This window comes from Lagenorhynchus albirostris, chromosome 5 (assembly GCF_949774975.1).
Source record: "Lagenorhynchus albirostris chromosome 5, mLagAlb1.1, whole genome shotgun sequence".
Lineage (NCBI taxonomy): Eukaryota > Metazoa > Chordata > Mammalia > Artiodactyla > Delphinidae > Lagenorhynchus > Lagenorhynchus albirostris.
The window spans coordinates 93,218,314-93,231,305 of NC_083099.1; the positions used below are offsets into that span (position 1 = coordinate 93,218,314).

General features: G+C 35.1%; 1 protein-coding gene across 1 annotated transcript in view; it reads right to left on the reverse strand.

Annotated features, from left to right (window-relative positions):
* The window catches only part of ALCAM (activated leukocyte cell adhesion molecule), a 201,360-nt gene that overhangs the window by 45,736 nt on the left and 142,632 nt on the right, over positions 1 to 12,992 (reverse strand). The window contains exons 3-6 of the mRNA XM_060150652.1: positions 9,505 to 9,724; positions 2,611 to 2,675; positions 1,294 to 1,381; positions 655 to 837 (exon numbers count right to left, since the gene is read on the reverse strand). Coding sequence (XP_060006635.1) covers positions 655 to 837; positions 1,294 to 1,381; positions 2,611 to 2,675; positions 9,505 to 9,724 — 556 coding nt within the window. The remainder of the gene's footprint in view (positions 1 to 654; positions 838 to 1,293; positions 1,382 to 2,610; positions 2,676 to 9,504; positions 9,725 to 12,992) is intronic.

Here is a 12,992-nt window from a genome sequence, read left to right on the forward strand (position 1 = left end):
AAAGAGCACAGCATTGGAGAAAAGGATTCTAATCCACTTGCCACAGCTAAGTTAGGGCAAGTCTCTAGGTCTCACTTTACTGCTAGCTAAAATAATGGACTTAGATCAGATGATCAAGAAAGTTCCTTTGTAGTCTAATATTCAAATCTATTGTTAACCAAAACATGTTGGAATTCAAAATCCTATTTAACTTTTATGCAATTGATCTCATTAGTAAAATAAATTTCTTTATTAAAATGGAAATTCCATATTTAAAAAACCAATCAGTCATAAGCTTCTATTCATCTGTCATTCATTCAGAAAACCATCAGATGGCATTCTGAACTCCTCCAAAATCCAAGGCTGTGCGTCAGGGCTGAGGACTACCAGAAGAAATCAGACTAAGTTAGAGATTTTGTGTTTAAGGAACTTAGTGTCTAGTGGAATACAGAAGAGATGATTATAAATAACAAAGTAGAGAGTGAAAGATATCATAGATGGGTAAGCATTTATTCTATAGGTCTTGCAAAGAGGAAGAGATTATTTGGGTACCATGCAATGGGGATGGGGGTTTGGAAGTAGATTCCAAAGAGCTTTTGGATTGGGACTTAAAATAGCATTGGAATATTTTTTCTAATACATAAAAATTGCATAATTTTATATTGAGTTACTTACAGTAAATATCAAAGACTGCTTGTTCAGAGTAAACTGTTTTCTGGCCAGATGGTCCATAATATGTCACAGAGCAGGTGAATGGCATTTGAATGTCAGCCTTGGTTGTCTTGTACTCCAGGGATGAAGTCATGATATAGAGCTGAGTCACTGGGTCCATTTGCTTTTTAAAAATTATGACCACCGCTGAAGAAAATAAAGAACACTAATGGTAGGATCTTTCATCGGAAAATCACAGTCCTTAATTAACTGTCACAGCAACTTTGAGAAGTGGTTTTGTCCTTCTTACTGTATTTAACAGGAGGGAAAATTGACATGTAGTGAGGTAGATGTCTTTTCAAAAACATGAATCAGAGACATGGACAGAAATAGAATCCTGGAATTCTATCTCCCACTCACTTTAATTAACTTTTAGAACATGCCATATAGAGAAATAATTTTCTCTGCTCTTGATTCTTCTGCACAAGGCCTAAAATGATGTTTTAAAAATCCCTTCTGATTTAATGGATACTTAAAGTAACAAAGTATAGAGTCATAGATCAAAAGAGGGCAATGCATTTAGACTCAGGATAGTCTAAGGAATGCTTAGACAAGAGAAAGGCAAAACAGGTCATCTGAATTTATTGCCCACTTCTTACCCACCTCCTTCAAGGGGTTGCAGAACTTTTCCATTCCTGTACCACGTGATGTTGCCATCCGGATAACTGTCTTTTGAAATGCACTCACCCAACTGCAAAATAAAGAGGAAATATTACAACCTTGGTTCCATCAGTGGTTGTCCATTTGAAAGCCCCAGACTCCTCAAGGGATGCAGAGTTACTCCAACGGTTTCCTGACCCATTCATTTTCCAAGCCTTGACTAAGGGCTGAATGAATACACACTTGTATAAAAACAATGTTTTGTGCTTAAAATTATGGTCTTGCCCATTTTAAAATGTGCAATAGATGCTGCCACCATTAATGAAATCACATTCATTTAAAAGCATTACCCAATTCATTTTGACAGTATTCAGTTTTAACATTAACTAAATAACATAACTATATTAACATTGGCTATTACCATGGTTCATAGATCTGTGTATTCAAGAATCATTAATGGTGTTAAAATGAGGCTGCCTCTCCAGCTTCATGCTACATTTATTTCAGATGACATATACTTACCACGATCTATAATCCCCACCACTTTATTTCACATGTGTTCTTAATATTTAGTGTTGTATTATGCAGTCAAATTCATTCTGATTCAAAGAATTCTGAACTTGTTTTTTCCCCCAGCCAAGGAAAATTTGGCTATTTTAGTTAGTGAAAATGAGATTATGAATCAAGTGATGTGTTCATATATGGAACTCCAGTTTTGTCCCTCCTTCAATACAGACTTCCTTCAAACCTCTGCTACTGTGATTGTTTAAATCTGATCTTATCCCTTAACTTCAACTTTTCAATAGTTTAATTTGTCAATAAGATAGAGACCAAGCACTATACATGACAGAAGCCTTGTCATAATCCAGCTTCTCTTTAACTCTCGAGATTTATCTCTTATTGCACTCTCTTGCCCACTGGCTAAGCGCCCAAAATTCCAGCAACGCAAATAATGTGTTTCCCAAACATGCCATTTTCTTTAACATGGTATTATTTCATATTGTTGGAAAGCCCTTTTTACCTTTGGTCTGGAGAAAATCTACTCATGTGTCATTACTTCATTAAACATCCATTTCGTTCAAACAAGAAAGACTTATGCCTTTTTTAACTCTCATCTCCCTCTCCTCCCTTCAGAAATGACCACGCCTTCCTCTGTGTCTCCTCTTTACCTTGTGCAGATTTTCTGCCTGGCACCTGGAACACTGTCAGCTGTCAGCTCCACTGAGCAAAGTCTATCTTATTTGTCCTGGCATCTGAGGCCAGGAGAAGGCATTCAACACTAGGCTAAGGAAAGACAATTAATCAAAAACAAGTTCTTACCTTTTTAAGCTGCTCTGTTTCAAGAAATGGGGCTTTGCTTACAATTTCGGGTTTAGATGGTTGCTCTAAAGTTAAGTAGAGAAAGATTTTAAGTGCATGTGGGAGAAGAAAATGAACTTTTGTAGTTTGGTTTATAGAAAAATAATTCATTTACTCAAAGTAGAAAAATAAGCAACAAAATAAAAAATAGATTTCTCATATAATCTATAATTAAGAAATCTGGTTAGTTTACCCCTTCCAAATATTTGCTTTATTATATTAAATATTATTTTAAGTGCTTATTATTCCTGTGAATAAAATACTGGTAATGTTTTCTGGATGCTTTATAAACAGTGAGTACGGTTTAGATTGTAAACAGAGGTTAATATACTAAAGAGGATATGTTATCTGCAATTGGTTACCATGTGCACTTTCTACTTAATAATTTCCATCTCCTTAGATGAAAACCTGAGTCCACATGAATCTGAATCACAGGGGTGCTTATTTAAAATGCAGATTTCTGGGCTCTACCTGGCCAACTAAATCAGCATATCTGGGGAAAATCCTATAAACCTACTTTTTAAACAAGTTCCATTGGGGATTCTTGGGCACAGTGGAGTTTAAGAATCACTGCTCTAAAATCATGGGAAATGCAAAGTGGCTAAGGGATGTAGAAGCCCAAGTTTCCTGTGTATCTCACACCTTATCTTTTAAATGAAGTTATATTATGAAACTATAAATGTGAGAAAATCTTTCACATTTGGAACCTGAGATAATGGACAGAAGCGTTTTAAATATAGGAAGTTCTGTAAGCATAAATTCTAATAGAGGCTTTGGGAAAAATTGATTACAAATTGCAGCAAGAAGGTATTATTTAAACTTATTTTTTCTTAGCTATCAGTTATCTATCATTGATGGATTTTTAAACTTTTTAATTAGCTCTAACAATTAGTCTATAGAAAATGGATATTGTCTCATTGTCATTGATTTTTGTGAGTCTCATGGAGAACTATTCTATTTTCAAATAAATAGACAAAAACAACCAGCTATTCTCTCTTCTATAGTCTTATTGTCTACCATCTCTATACTTTTAATTTTGACTACCAAACTAAACTAAATTGCTTTTGTATAATTATTACTCAATTTGGAATTCAGTTATCAGACATGTTACCTACCCAGACCATTATAGAAAACAAGGATGAAGACAAAAAGTCTTTGGAACAGCAAGATGGGTATCACCAAGATTGTATGCAAAAATAATGTAGGCTTCTTCAGGTTAACATCCTGAGTTAATTTTCCCTTTGCAATTGTTTTATATTAGAAATTAGAATAATTAATAATAATAGTGAATCTGCCTATCTGTTGAGCTTACACTTTAATTATAAGAGGCCTATTTACTATTAATTCTAGAAGTATAATCTCTTGATACAATTTTCTGAAGAGCGATTATCTATATTCTAAATGCACAGATTGGAAAGAAAATATAAGAAAGATAAAAAAAATGGAAAAAAGAAACATAGAAAAATAGAAAAGCATAACAGACAATTATATTAACACAAACAAGAAGTGGCACCTGGCTACCTGATTGTTAGGAATGTGACCAAAAATAGAAAAAACTGACAAAATATAAAAAACTGGTCCAGCAATTTCACTCCTGGCATATATTCAAAGAAAAGAAAAACTCTAATTCATAAAGATTCATGTACCCCCATGTTTTTAGCAGCATTATTTACAATACACAAGATACGGGAGAAACCTAAGTGTCCATTACACATAAAGAAGTTGTTACATGTGTGTACACACACACACACACACACACACACACACACACACACACACCCCTAATGGAATACTAGTCAGCCATATAAAATACTGAAATTTTGCCATTTGCAATAACATGAATGGACCTGGAGGATATTTATGTTTAGTGAAATAAGTCTGACAGAAAAAGACAAATACTGTATGTTATCACTAATATGTGGAATATAAAAAAGAAAACAAATGAATGAATATAACAAAACAGAAACACATTCACTGATATACAGAACAAACTAGTGGTTACCAGTGGGGAAAGGAAAAGGGGTAGGGACAAGATATGTGCAGGGGGTTAAGAGGTAAAAATCACCATGTATAAAATTAATAAGTAACAGGTATATATTGTGAAGCACAGGGAAATATAAAAATATTGAATATTGAATCACTATGTTGTACACCTGAAACTAATATAATATTGTAAATCAAGTATACTTCAATTTAAAAAATGTTTTTCAATTAGAAAAAATAAATTATAAAAATCAAAACGATGTAAATAGCAGTTCCTGGGAAACATGTGGTAGGGGATTAAAGCCTTCCCCAATACACATCAGTAAGTCTTGGTTTTACCATTATCTTAATGTAACATCATTAATGTTCATAATTACAACTCTGAGTTATTGAAAAAACCTTAAATTATGTTCAGAATTCAATGTTTTATGGCAAATGTCTAATACCTTTGAGAGAGGGCTACATCCAAAATATTTAAACAGAACAAAAATCTTGGAGCTTGAGTAAATGTAAGTTCTCTGGGAACTAAAATCAGTTATTCAGTGACACCTCTCTGAAAGCTCAAGAGAGGTAAGATATTAAATTAATTTTTGTGGTTGATCAAGTGTCAAGATTAACAAGAAAAAAAGAGCAAATAGTTTTTTGTTTCCTCAGTACTATCTATGCCTGGAATATATAGAGAGATTTGAAAAAATTCTCCAAAAAATTAGGCTCTTAATAGAATACGAGGATGGGCAGTTTTGTTAAGTTGTACTAATTTCTAGCTCACCAAAATCAGATACCATTTCAGTTGGAACATACTTCCTCTAATGTCAAATATATTCCTCTACTTTGACTTATAAACCCCATATAACCATAAATACTGATGTGTTACAATTGTTAGTCTTTTCCACATGGCCATGTGTGCTTTCTTTCCATAAACACTTTCTAAAATTTATTCTTATTTCAATAAAATAAAACTGCAGCAAACCCAGGAAAACCTGATGAAAGTATGCTAAAAATTTAGTCCTCTTTGTACTGTTATTCACTTTTCCATTTAGAAGAGAGAGTCACAGTGGGTACTGAGAAAGTAATGGTAATACCTATTGCATTTCTCTGAGTTATTTTCTCAAACTTTTGTTTCAAACCCTCTATATTAAATACATATTTTGTATGTAACTTTCTCTTATATTAGCTTGTAACAATCGATGAGTATTAGTTAGAAGACCATAAAAGAGGATGTGTACTATTTTAGCAAAATTGCATATTGATTCCAAAGTGTTTTAAAAAAACTTTATGTGAATTATGTCTTAATACGATTCAAGGATTCATAACTAAGTATAGAATTGAAAGGGAAAGTCATACTACAAATTTATTTGCATTAGTAAAATAATTTTGTCAAGAGTTTCACAGACAGTTGAGGATGGAGTGATGAATGCAAAACTGCTCTATATCACCCAAATGCATGAGTGTTATTCTCAATAACCTCACACAGAGGATGTGGCTCAATTGGATATGGGAGGAGAGCAAGAAAAGGCAGGTGCACTGGTTACATTGAGTCAAGTGTGCTTCTCTCAGTACTTTGTCAGCAATCAACTCTTGATGTACTTTATGTAAATCACTGTGAGCATGAAATCATAGTTTATTTTCCTTATGAGATGGGAAAAGGTATTTTTTATATTTAAAGAATCAAAATGAAATATACAGTGTAGATCTCATTTGTTAAAAGGTATTTTCTGCTTCCTTCATTCTGAAAAAATAAAAATGACTTGCAGTTGAAAGTTGAATAACTTTCACAGGGAGGGTGGGAGGAGGGATGCTCAGTTTTGATAAAACATTGAGAACAGTGTCCCAATGAAAGCTCAAATAACTGTGATGTCAACCATCACTAGAAGAGCTGGTTGGTCCAGGTGGAAGTCACGGAAACAATCTTCCTTTTAATACCACACACACCAGTGCAGAAGATTAGGCTGGATTGTGGTTTTCAAATGCTTTTTAGTACTCAAGCCCTTCTCCCTTTTTTCCCCCTGAACAAAATATCATGAAAAAACTTCGAAATATTGAGTGGGCGAATTATAGCCAATCAAGTAGAAGCAGCTCCTCACCCACCTCAGCCCTATTCATTAGCACGTCAAGAGGATCCTAGGAACAGAGTGGGAAAACTACCGCCTAATCCAAAGTACTTATTTACTGATGATGAGGGAATCGAAGCCCCTGCCCTGACTGGTGAAGTCACTTGCCCAAGGTCAGAAATTAGCAGCACATCTAACAAAGCCAGATCTCCTGATGACCAGTTCAGTGATTTTTCCATTGTACCACCAACAGCCATTTGGCTCTCTGGGCAAGCATTCAACCTCTAAGATCTACTCTTGCTAAGGGATGATTTTATTAACTTCAAATGTGCATTAAATGCAAACAGTTTGATTTTGATGCCATTCAACTACTAACCAACCAACCAAACAAAAATGCCTCATTAGTGGTGACAAATCATGGGACTTACTTGGATCTGGTCTGCTTTATGGGCATGACTTCTTGCATCTGAGATATAGCTTAAAACTGAATAAACAAACTTACATCAAAAGTAATAAAGTCATCAGTCATGGCCTCTAGTTTGAATAAAAACAGTTTGTGTTCATCAGGAGGACACCGCAGCAAACTGATCTGGGATTAGCTCACGTTAACCACACTCATTGTGTGGTACACAGTGCACGTTGCTAGGTGCTAGGTGACTCGACAGAAGGAAACAGAGGACTGATTGATGAGCCTAGTAACTCTTAAGTGATTGCAATATATACATGTGTAGAATGAAAGCCTCCATGTCACAGCTGCTATTTGCTTCACAAATAATGATCCAGTGTAAATTCATTATTTTTAAAAAAGCAAAGCCCTTATATGCTCTTGCAAACTCTTTCTTTATCACGAGCTGTGCTGTTTATTTAATTGGACTTGGAGGGTCCCACAGTTTCTAGTATAAAACCCCATTTTCAAAAGTGTGTAACTTGTCTATTTAAATTCTCTCTGGCCCAGAGCCTGGAATGCAAATTCTGTTTCTGAGAATCACTTTGTTTTCAACAACATTCAAAAGAGAAGCGGGTAGGGGGAGCTGATGGTATGCAGGGTGTAAGTTTGTTTTTATAGCCATAGAAATCCTCTGTATTCCAAAACAGCTTACAAATTTTATCAAATTAGGCCAAATGAACTTTTATGGCATTAAAAAAATTATATTCTGAAAATTGTCACAAATGTTTCTTCGAAATGGAACAACCTGAATGTTCTCAACTTTCTTGTAGACTGTCTTGATATTTGGTAATTTTAACATAATAACAAAGAAACATGTCAATGACAAATCAATACACATAACTTTAAAATGCTGTGACTTAATCTCTGTACCTACTGCAGTACATTCTTGTGTACTTATATTTACGATGTCATGGCCTAATAAAAAGATTTTGGTTGCTCTCTTTAGAAAAAGTGTTTTTAGCAGCACACCATCCATCTTCCTAATAACATCAAAGTGAAATAAAAGACAAGAAAGAAAAAATACATGGGACTTTGGCAAATACAGGATGGAGATTATCCGGGGTGTTTAATGAAAGGGGGCATAACTGGGAAACGCTTGGTACTTCGTTTGATCCGTAAAATGATTGAGTTGAGTGGATGGTTTCTGGAAAGTACCTTCTAAGCTGAAAGGTAATAAACTGAAACGTGTACCATGCTTTTACAAGGTTCTTCGGGAGAACAAAGGTCTCCTTGATAGTATAAGCACTCTTTGAATCCTTGTCATGAGTCCATAGGAGCACTGAAGTCCATATAAATGCTTAAGGGACAGTCCTACTTAGTTGTATAGGCTATTACGAGAGAAACAGGAAAAATCCACGGTTAATTGCTGTAGTAGCAAGGCCCTCTGGGTTTCTTTCTTCCCTGTTTATTTTCATAATTTCTAGGTGCTGTCAAGTTATCAGAAAGCAGAGGAAAAAACTGAAAAGTGAGACCTTCTTCCCTAATTAAAAAAGACTGGCATTCTGAAACTTTTGAGACCTATTTTTCTCCCTGTAATTTCTAAGATATTAAGATGTAATGAAGGTGGGATATTTTATTAGAATATTAAAAGATAAAAAGTTTTAATTAGAACTTCTCAAGTCATTCATTTGCATAGCTAGTTGTACACACACATTAACTATATATCATAATGAAGCAAAGTAACCTCCAGTAATTATTCCAAGTTTCTTCTACAACCTTTTCTTGTTCCAACCCTCCTCTACTTTTTCCCCTTGGTGGATTCCATGTACATATTTAGAGTGGGGTGAACTTCTTTATTTTAGGGCAATTTTCTAAACCGCTTGAACAGTCTCAAGAAGTAAATCAACAAGCATTAAGCATTAAAGGTCAAAATGTGTGTGTGTACACACACATGTATATACATATATAGAAAACTTAGGTCTCCTGTTTGTATTTTATTGTTTTTACATATCAAATGGCAACTTTTATATGGTTTAGCCAAATGCACATATATGTAAGCATGATATGCATGAATATGTGCATGTATTATATATCTATGTATCAATATTTATCACAGAACATTGATTTGTACGTCAGTGAAAGTAAAGGATCACATGTCAGTTTTCATTTAGCAGTACTTCATATCACAGGAAATTTTACCCAACGAAACAACAGAATATTCTTTTATTTCCTCATTGTAAAGCTCCTATTTGCATTTCAGGTTTTTTGTTTTCCTCACTGACAGCATGCACGAGCAGAATGAAGATCTCTAGAAGTCCTCTTACATAGATGCCTACTGTGGAGACACTACAGAGAGTTCAGTCTTCTTTCTAAAGAACATTTTCTAGTACCAGCCATCAATCCCACTTAGCAGTTACACTGCAGACTACTTACTGAACACCTTGACTACTGTAGGTGCCTCAAACACGTTGTCCTCAGTTACGAGCATGCACACAAATCTCTTTTCATCACTGATCTTTGCGTTACTGATAGAGAGAGTGTAGTTTTCTGAGAGGTTCAGTCTGTCTTTGTATTCTGGTACATCGTCGTACTGCACACTTTTCTTTGTAGAGGACCTGAAGGCAATAAATACTGGGGAGCCATCAGGCTTTTCCTAAAAATTGAAATAACATTTTTTAAAAACAGGCATATTTAGATGTTTCAGGATTACAGCCAGAACAACAAAATTTTCTTGGCCGTATTATTCCATCAAAATTTGTAGTTTGGTCCAAGAAGAATAATTTTAGATAAGTGCCTCATATAAATCTTTGGTTATAGAAAATTACTCTTCATAAGAAGAGAAGCTGTTAAGTTCTTTTACAGGTATCAATTTAAATATACAAAAATGAAAGGACAGAACTTTAGGAATCCAAGCTTTTCTTGCATCTGGAGGACAGAATTAGTAACTGTTTTGAAAATGACAAGGGTTGGCCTTATGTCTAATGTAAAAGAAAAAATATAGATGAAAACAAACATATAAGTATTATGTTACAAAAGGATTTTCAGCTAACTATCAGAGCAAGCATACACTTGAGCTTCAAACACTCATTTAGAAATCCTGGGCAATTATCTTTAGCATGTTCATTACTTTAATCCACATACTTTATGTGTCCACACTTTTCAGTTTCAGCCAGAACTGGCATAGCTGACCTTTACACCTAACATAGCTTAATGAGTCTTCATAGAGGAACAGTATTTGCCCTTGTGAAATGATCATGTCCATTAAGCAATAGAATTAGATTAATCACTAAAACCCATAGTTTTGCTATCTGAATCTTAAAACTTAGCTCGAAGGGTTTTCATATAAAATCTGGCATATACAATTATGCCAAGAGCACTGAGACATAATTCATTTCTTTCTCTGCTCCCACAAACATTCTCTTACATACTAACAATAATCTAAAATAAGGGCCAATCCCTCTTCTACTTACCTCACAAGGCCTTTGAGAAAATAAAATATGATAAAACATTCTAAAATGCATGACAAATTTCAAGGTGCTATAAGGAGTAACATTTTAAAAATTATTAATATTTACTAATGTTATGGACTAAATTTATATGCCTAAGCCCTAACCCCCAATGTGGGGTTAGTGGAGGTGGGCCCCTGAGAGGTGCTGAAGTTTAGATGAGGTCATGGGGATGGTACCCTCATGATGGGATTAGTGCCCTTATAAGAAGAGGAAGAAACGTGAGAGCTCTCTCTCTCTCAATGAGAACACAAAGAAGAGGTTTTGTGAGCACATAGCAAGTGGCAGCTGTCAGCAAATCAGGAAGAGGGCCCTCCGCAAGAGGTGAATCAGCTGGCACCTTGATTTTGGACTGCCCAGCCTCCAGAACTGTGAGAAATAAAAGACTGTTGTTTAAACTATCCAGTCTGTGGTATTTTGTTATAACAGCCCAAGCTGACTAAGACAATTACTAAGCTAATCTTGGAGTCCAAAAGGTTTAGCTGGTTGAATATCTGAATACATCAGTAATATTCTCCTTAAATCTTTTAATTTTGCCACAGGTTTACAATGCAAATCCTTGTATTAAATCATTCCTTCATTAAGAAAAATATGTTAGACCAGTATCTTAAATTTCTATAATATATTTGTTCACTTATGCAAGAAATAATAGTTATTAAATTTCGAGCACTTAACTGTATGCCAGTGTACTTTCTTTGGGCTTTCCATGCATTAATGGATTTAATATTCATAACAACCCTGTAAATTACACATAATATTGTCTTCATTTTTAGACAATGGAGACAGAGATTGGTTAAATAACTGGTCCATTGCCCCAGCCGGTGTATCTCAGCAGGGCCAAGACTGGAGCTCCACAGCCTGGCTCCATTATAACTACACTATATCATTCTCGACAGCCATTAGATGCCTCTTCTGTACAAAGCACAGAGGCAGATGCTGGTGAAGAGGTGGTGGGAGTGAGGTAGGGCGGGGTGCACAGGGAGCTATGATCTCCATTCACAGGGAGATTACGGTGCAGTAAGAGAGAAACTAATCCATCTTTCCTCTGTGTTTGCTCCCTTTCACTCTTTCCAAATCTGCTCTTTGTCTTTCAGGTTACATTAAATTAGAGTTTGTATAGTATGTCTGCGAATCAGGACTGCTTTTAGAGCATATGGTACTTCAAATGTATCTCATCAGTTTATTACTGAAGGTTTTTGTTTCATCAACAATTAGAAAATTGTCATTATTATTTGTTTTCATTGCCATTGTGCCAGTTACATTTAGGTGAAAATTATTTCCTGGGCATCAGTAATGTCTACAATCACAGAAGTTTTCACCACTGTATTCCATTTATTTTAGCATTAAGTTTGACTCAATGGTGAATGAGGTGGCAGTCTCCCAGACCCTTGGAATTTTAGGGGTGCTAATAGACTTTGTCCTCATAGGCCTTAACTTCATATTTCCATTTTTATAGGGAGCCAGAAATAGTTAAAAATTACCCAGTGTGAGCTGGATAACAGGAGGAGGGATCAGGGAAGTGCTATGCTGCCTCACCTCCTTCTTTTGCCTTCACCTGACCTTCACACAGTGTGTTTAGAGCTTAGTAGCCCCACACTCATAACAACTTACACTTTTCGTGCAATTACCATGTGCCAAGTACTAGGTAAGTATTCTGATATGAGTTACTTCGTGTAACCTTCACAACACTATAAGGAAGATTATTATTATTTCATTTTTTTTCTATGAGAAAATGGGGATTAATTCACTCATCCAGAATCCCACAGCCAACACATGGTAGAACATGTCAGTCTGACTTCACAACCAGATTTTAAAAGATTGTGTTATACTACCCCTGGGGTGCAACTTACGTACATTTCTATTCTGCACAACATTTGTTCTTGCAGATATCTGAGAGGAAAAGTTGTGTGGTTCAATAAACTTAAGAAATGAATGAACTCTGACAATTCATCATGTATCTTAATATAGGAAAGGCTCTGAGAAGTACTGCAGTAAAAAAACTTTTCAAAAATTATTGGACCATCACAAGAACTAAAGTAATATAGAAGTGTGATTGGATTTGAAGTAATTCAGAAGTGTAAGATGCTTTCAGGAATATATCAACCAATTAATTCTGCTTTTTTTTACGTGTGTAAGAATAATACATAATAAAAATCTATGCCCAAAGTCAAAAAAAATATTGGACCATCAAATCCTTTTCCTATTCAAATACCTTTTAACATTTCATGGACCTAGGGAAAATTTGCCAGTTGTGTTCAATGAAACATACGTCCTCTTTTTAAGCTTGCAAACCATTGTGAGTCTCATGTGATCTAGCACTGGGAAACTGTGCCACACAGACACCTTTTGTTGGTCTTGGTAATGAAATTGAGATATTTTATCAAAGTTACCTAGCCTTTCCACATCACCTACCAG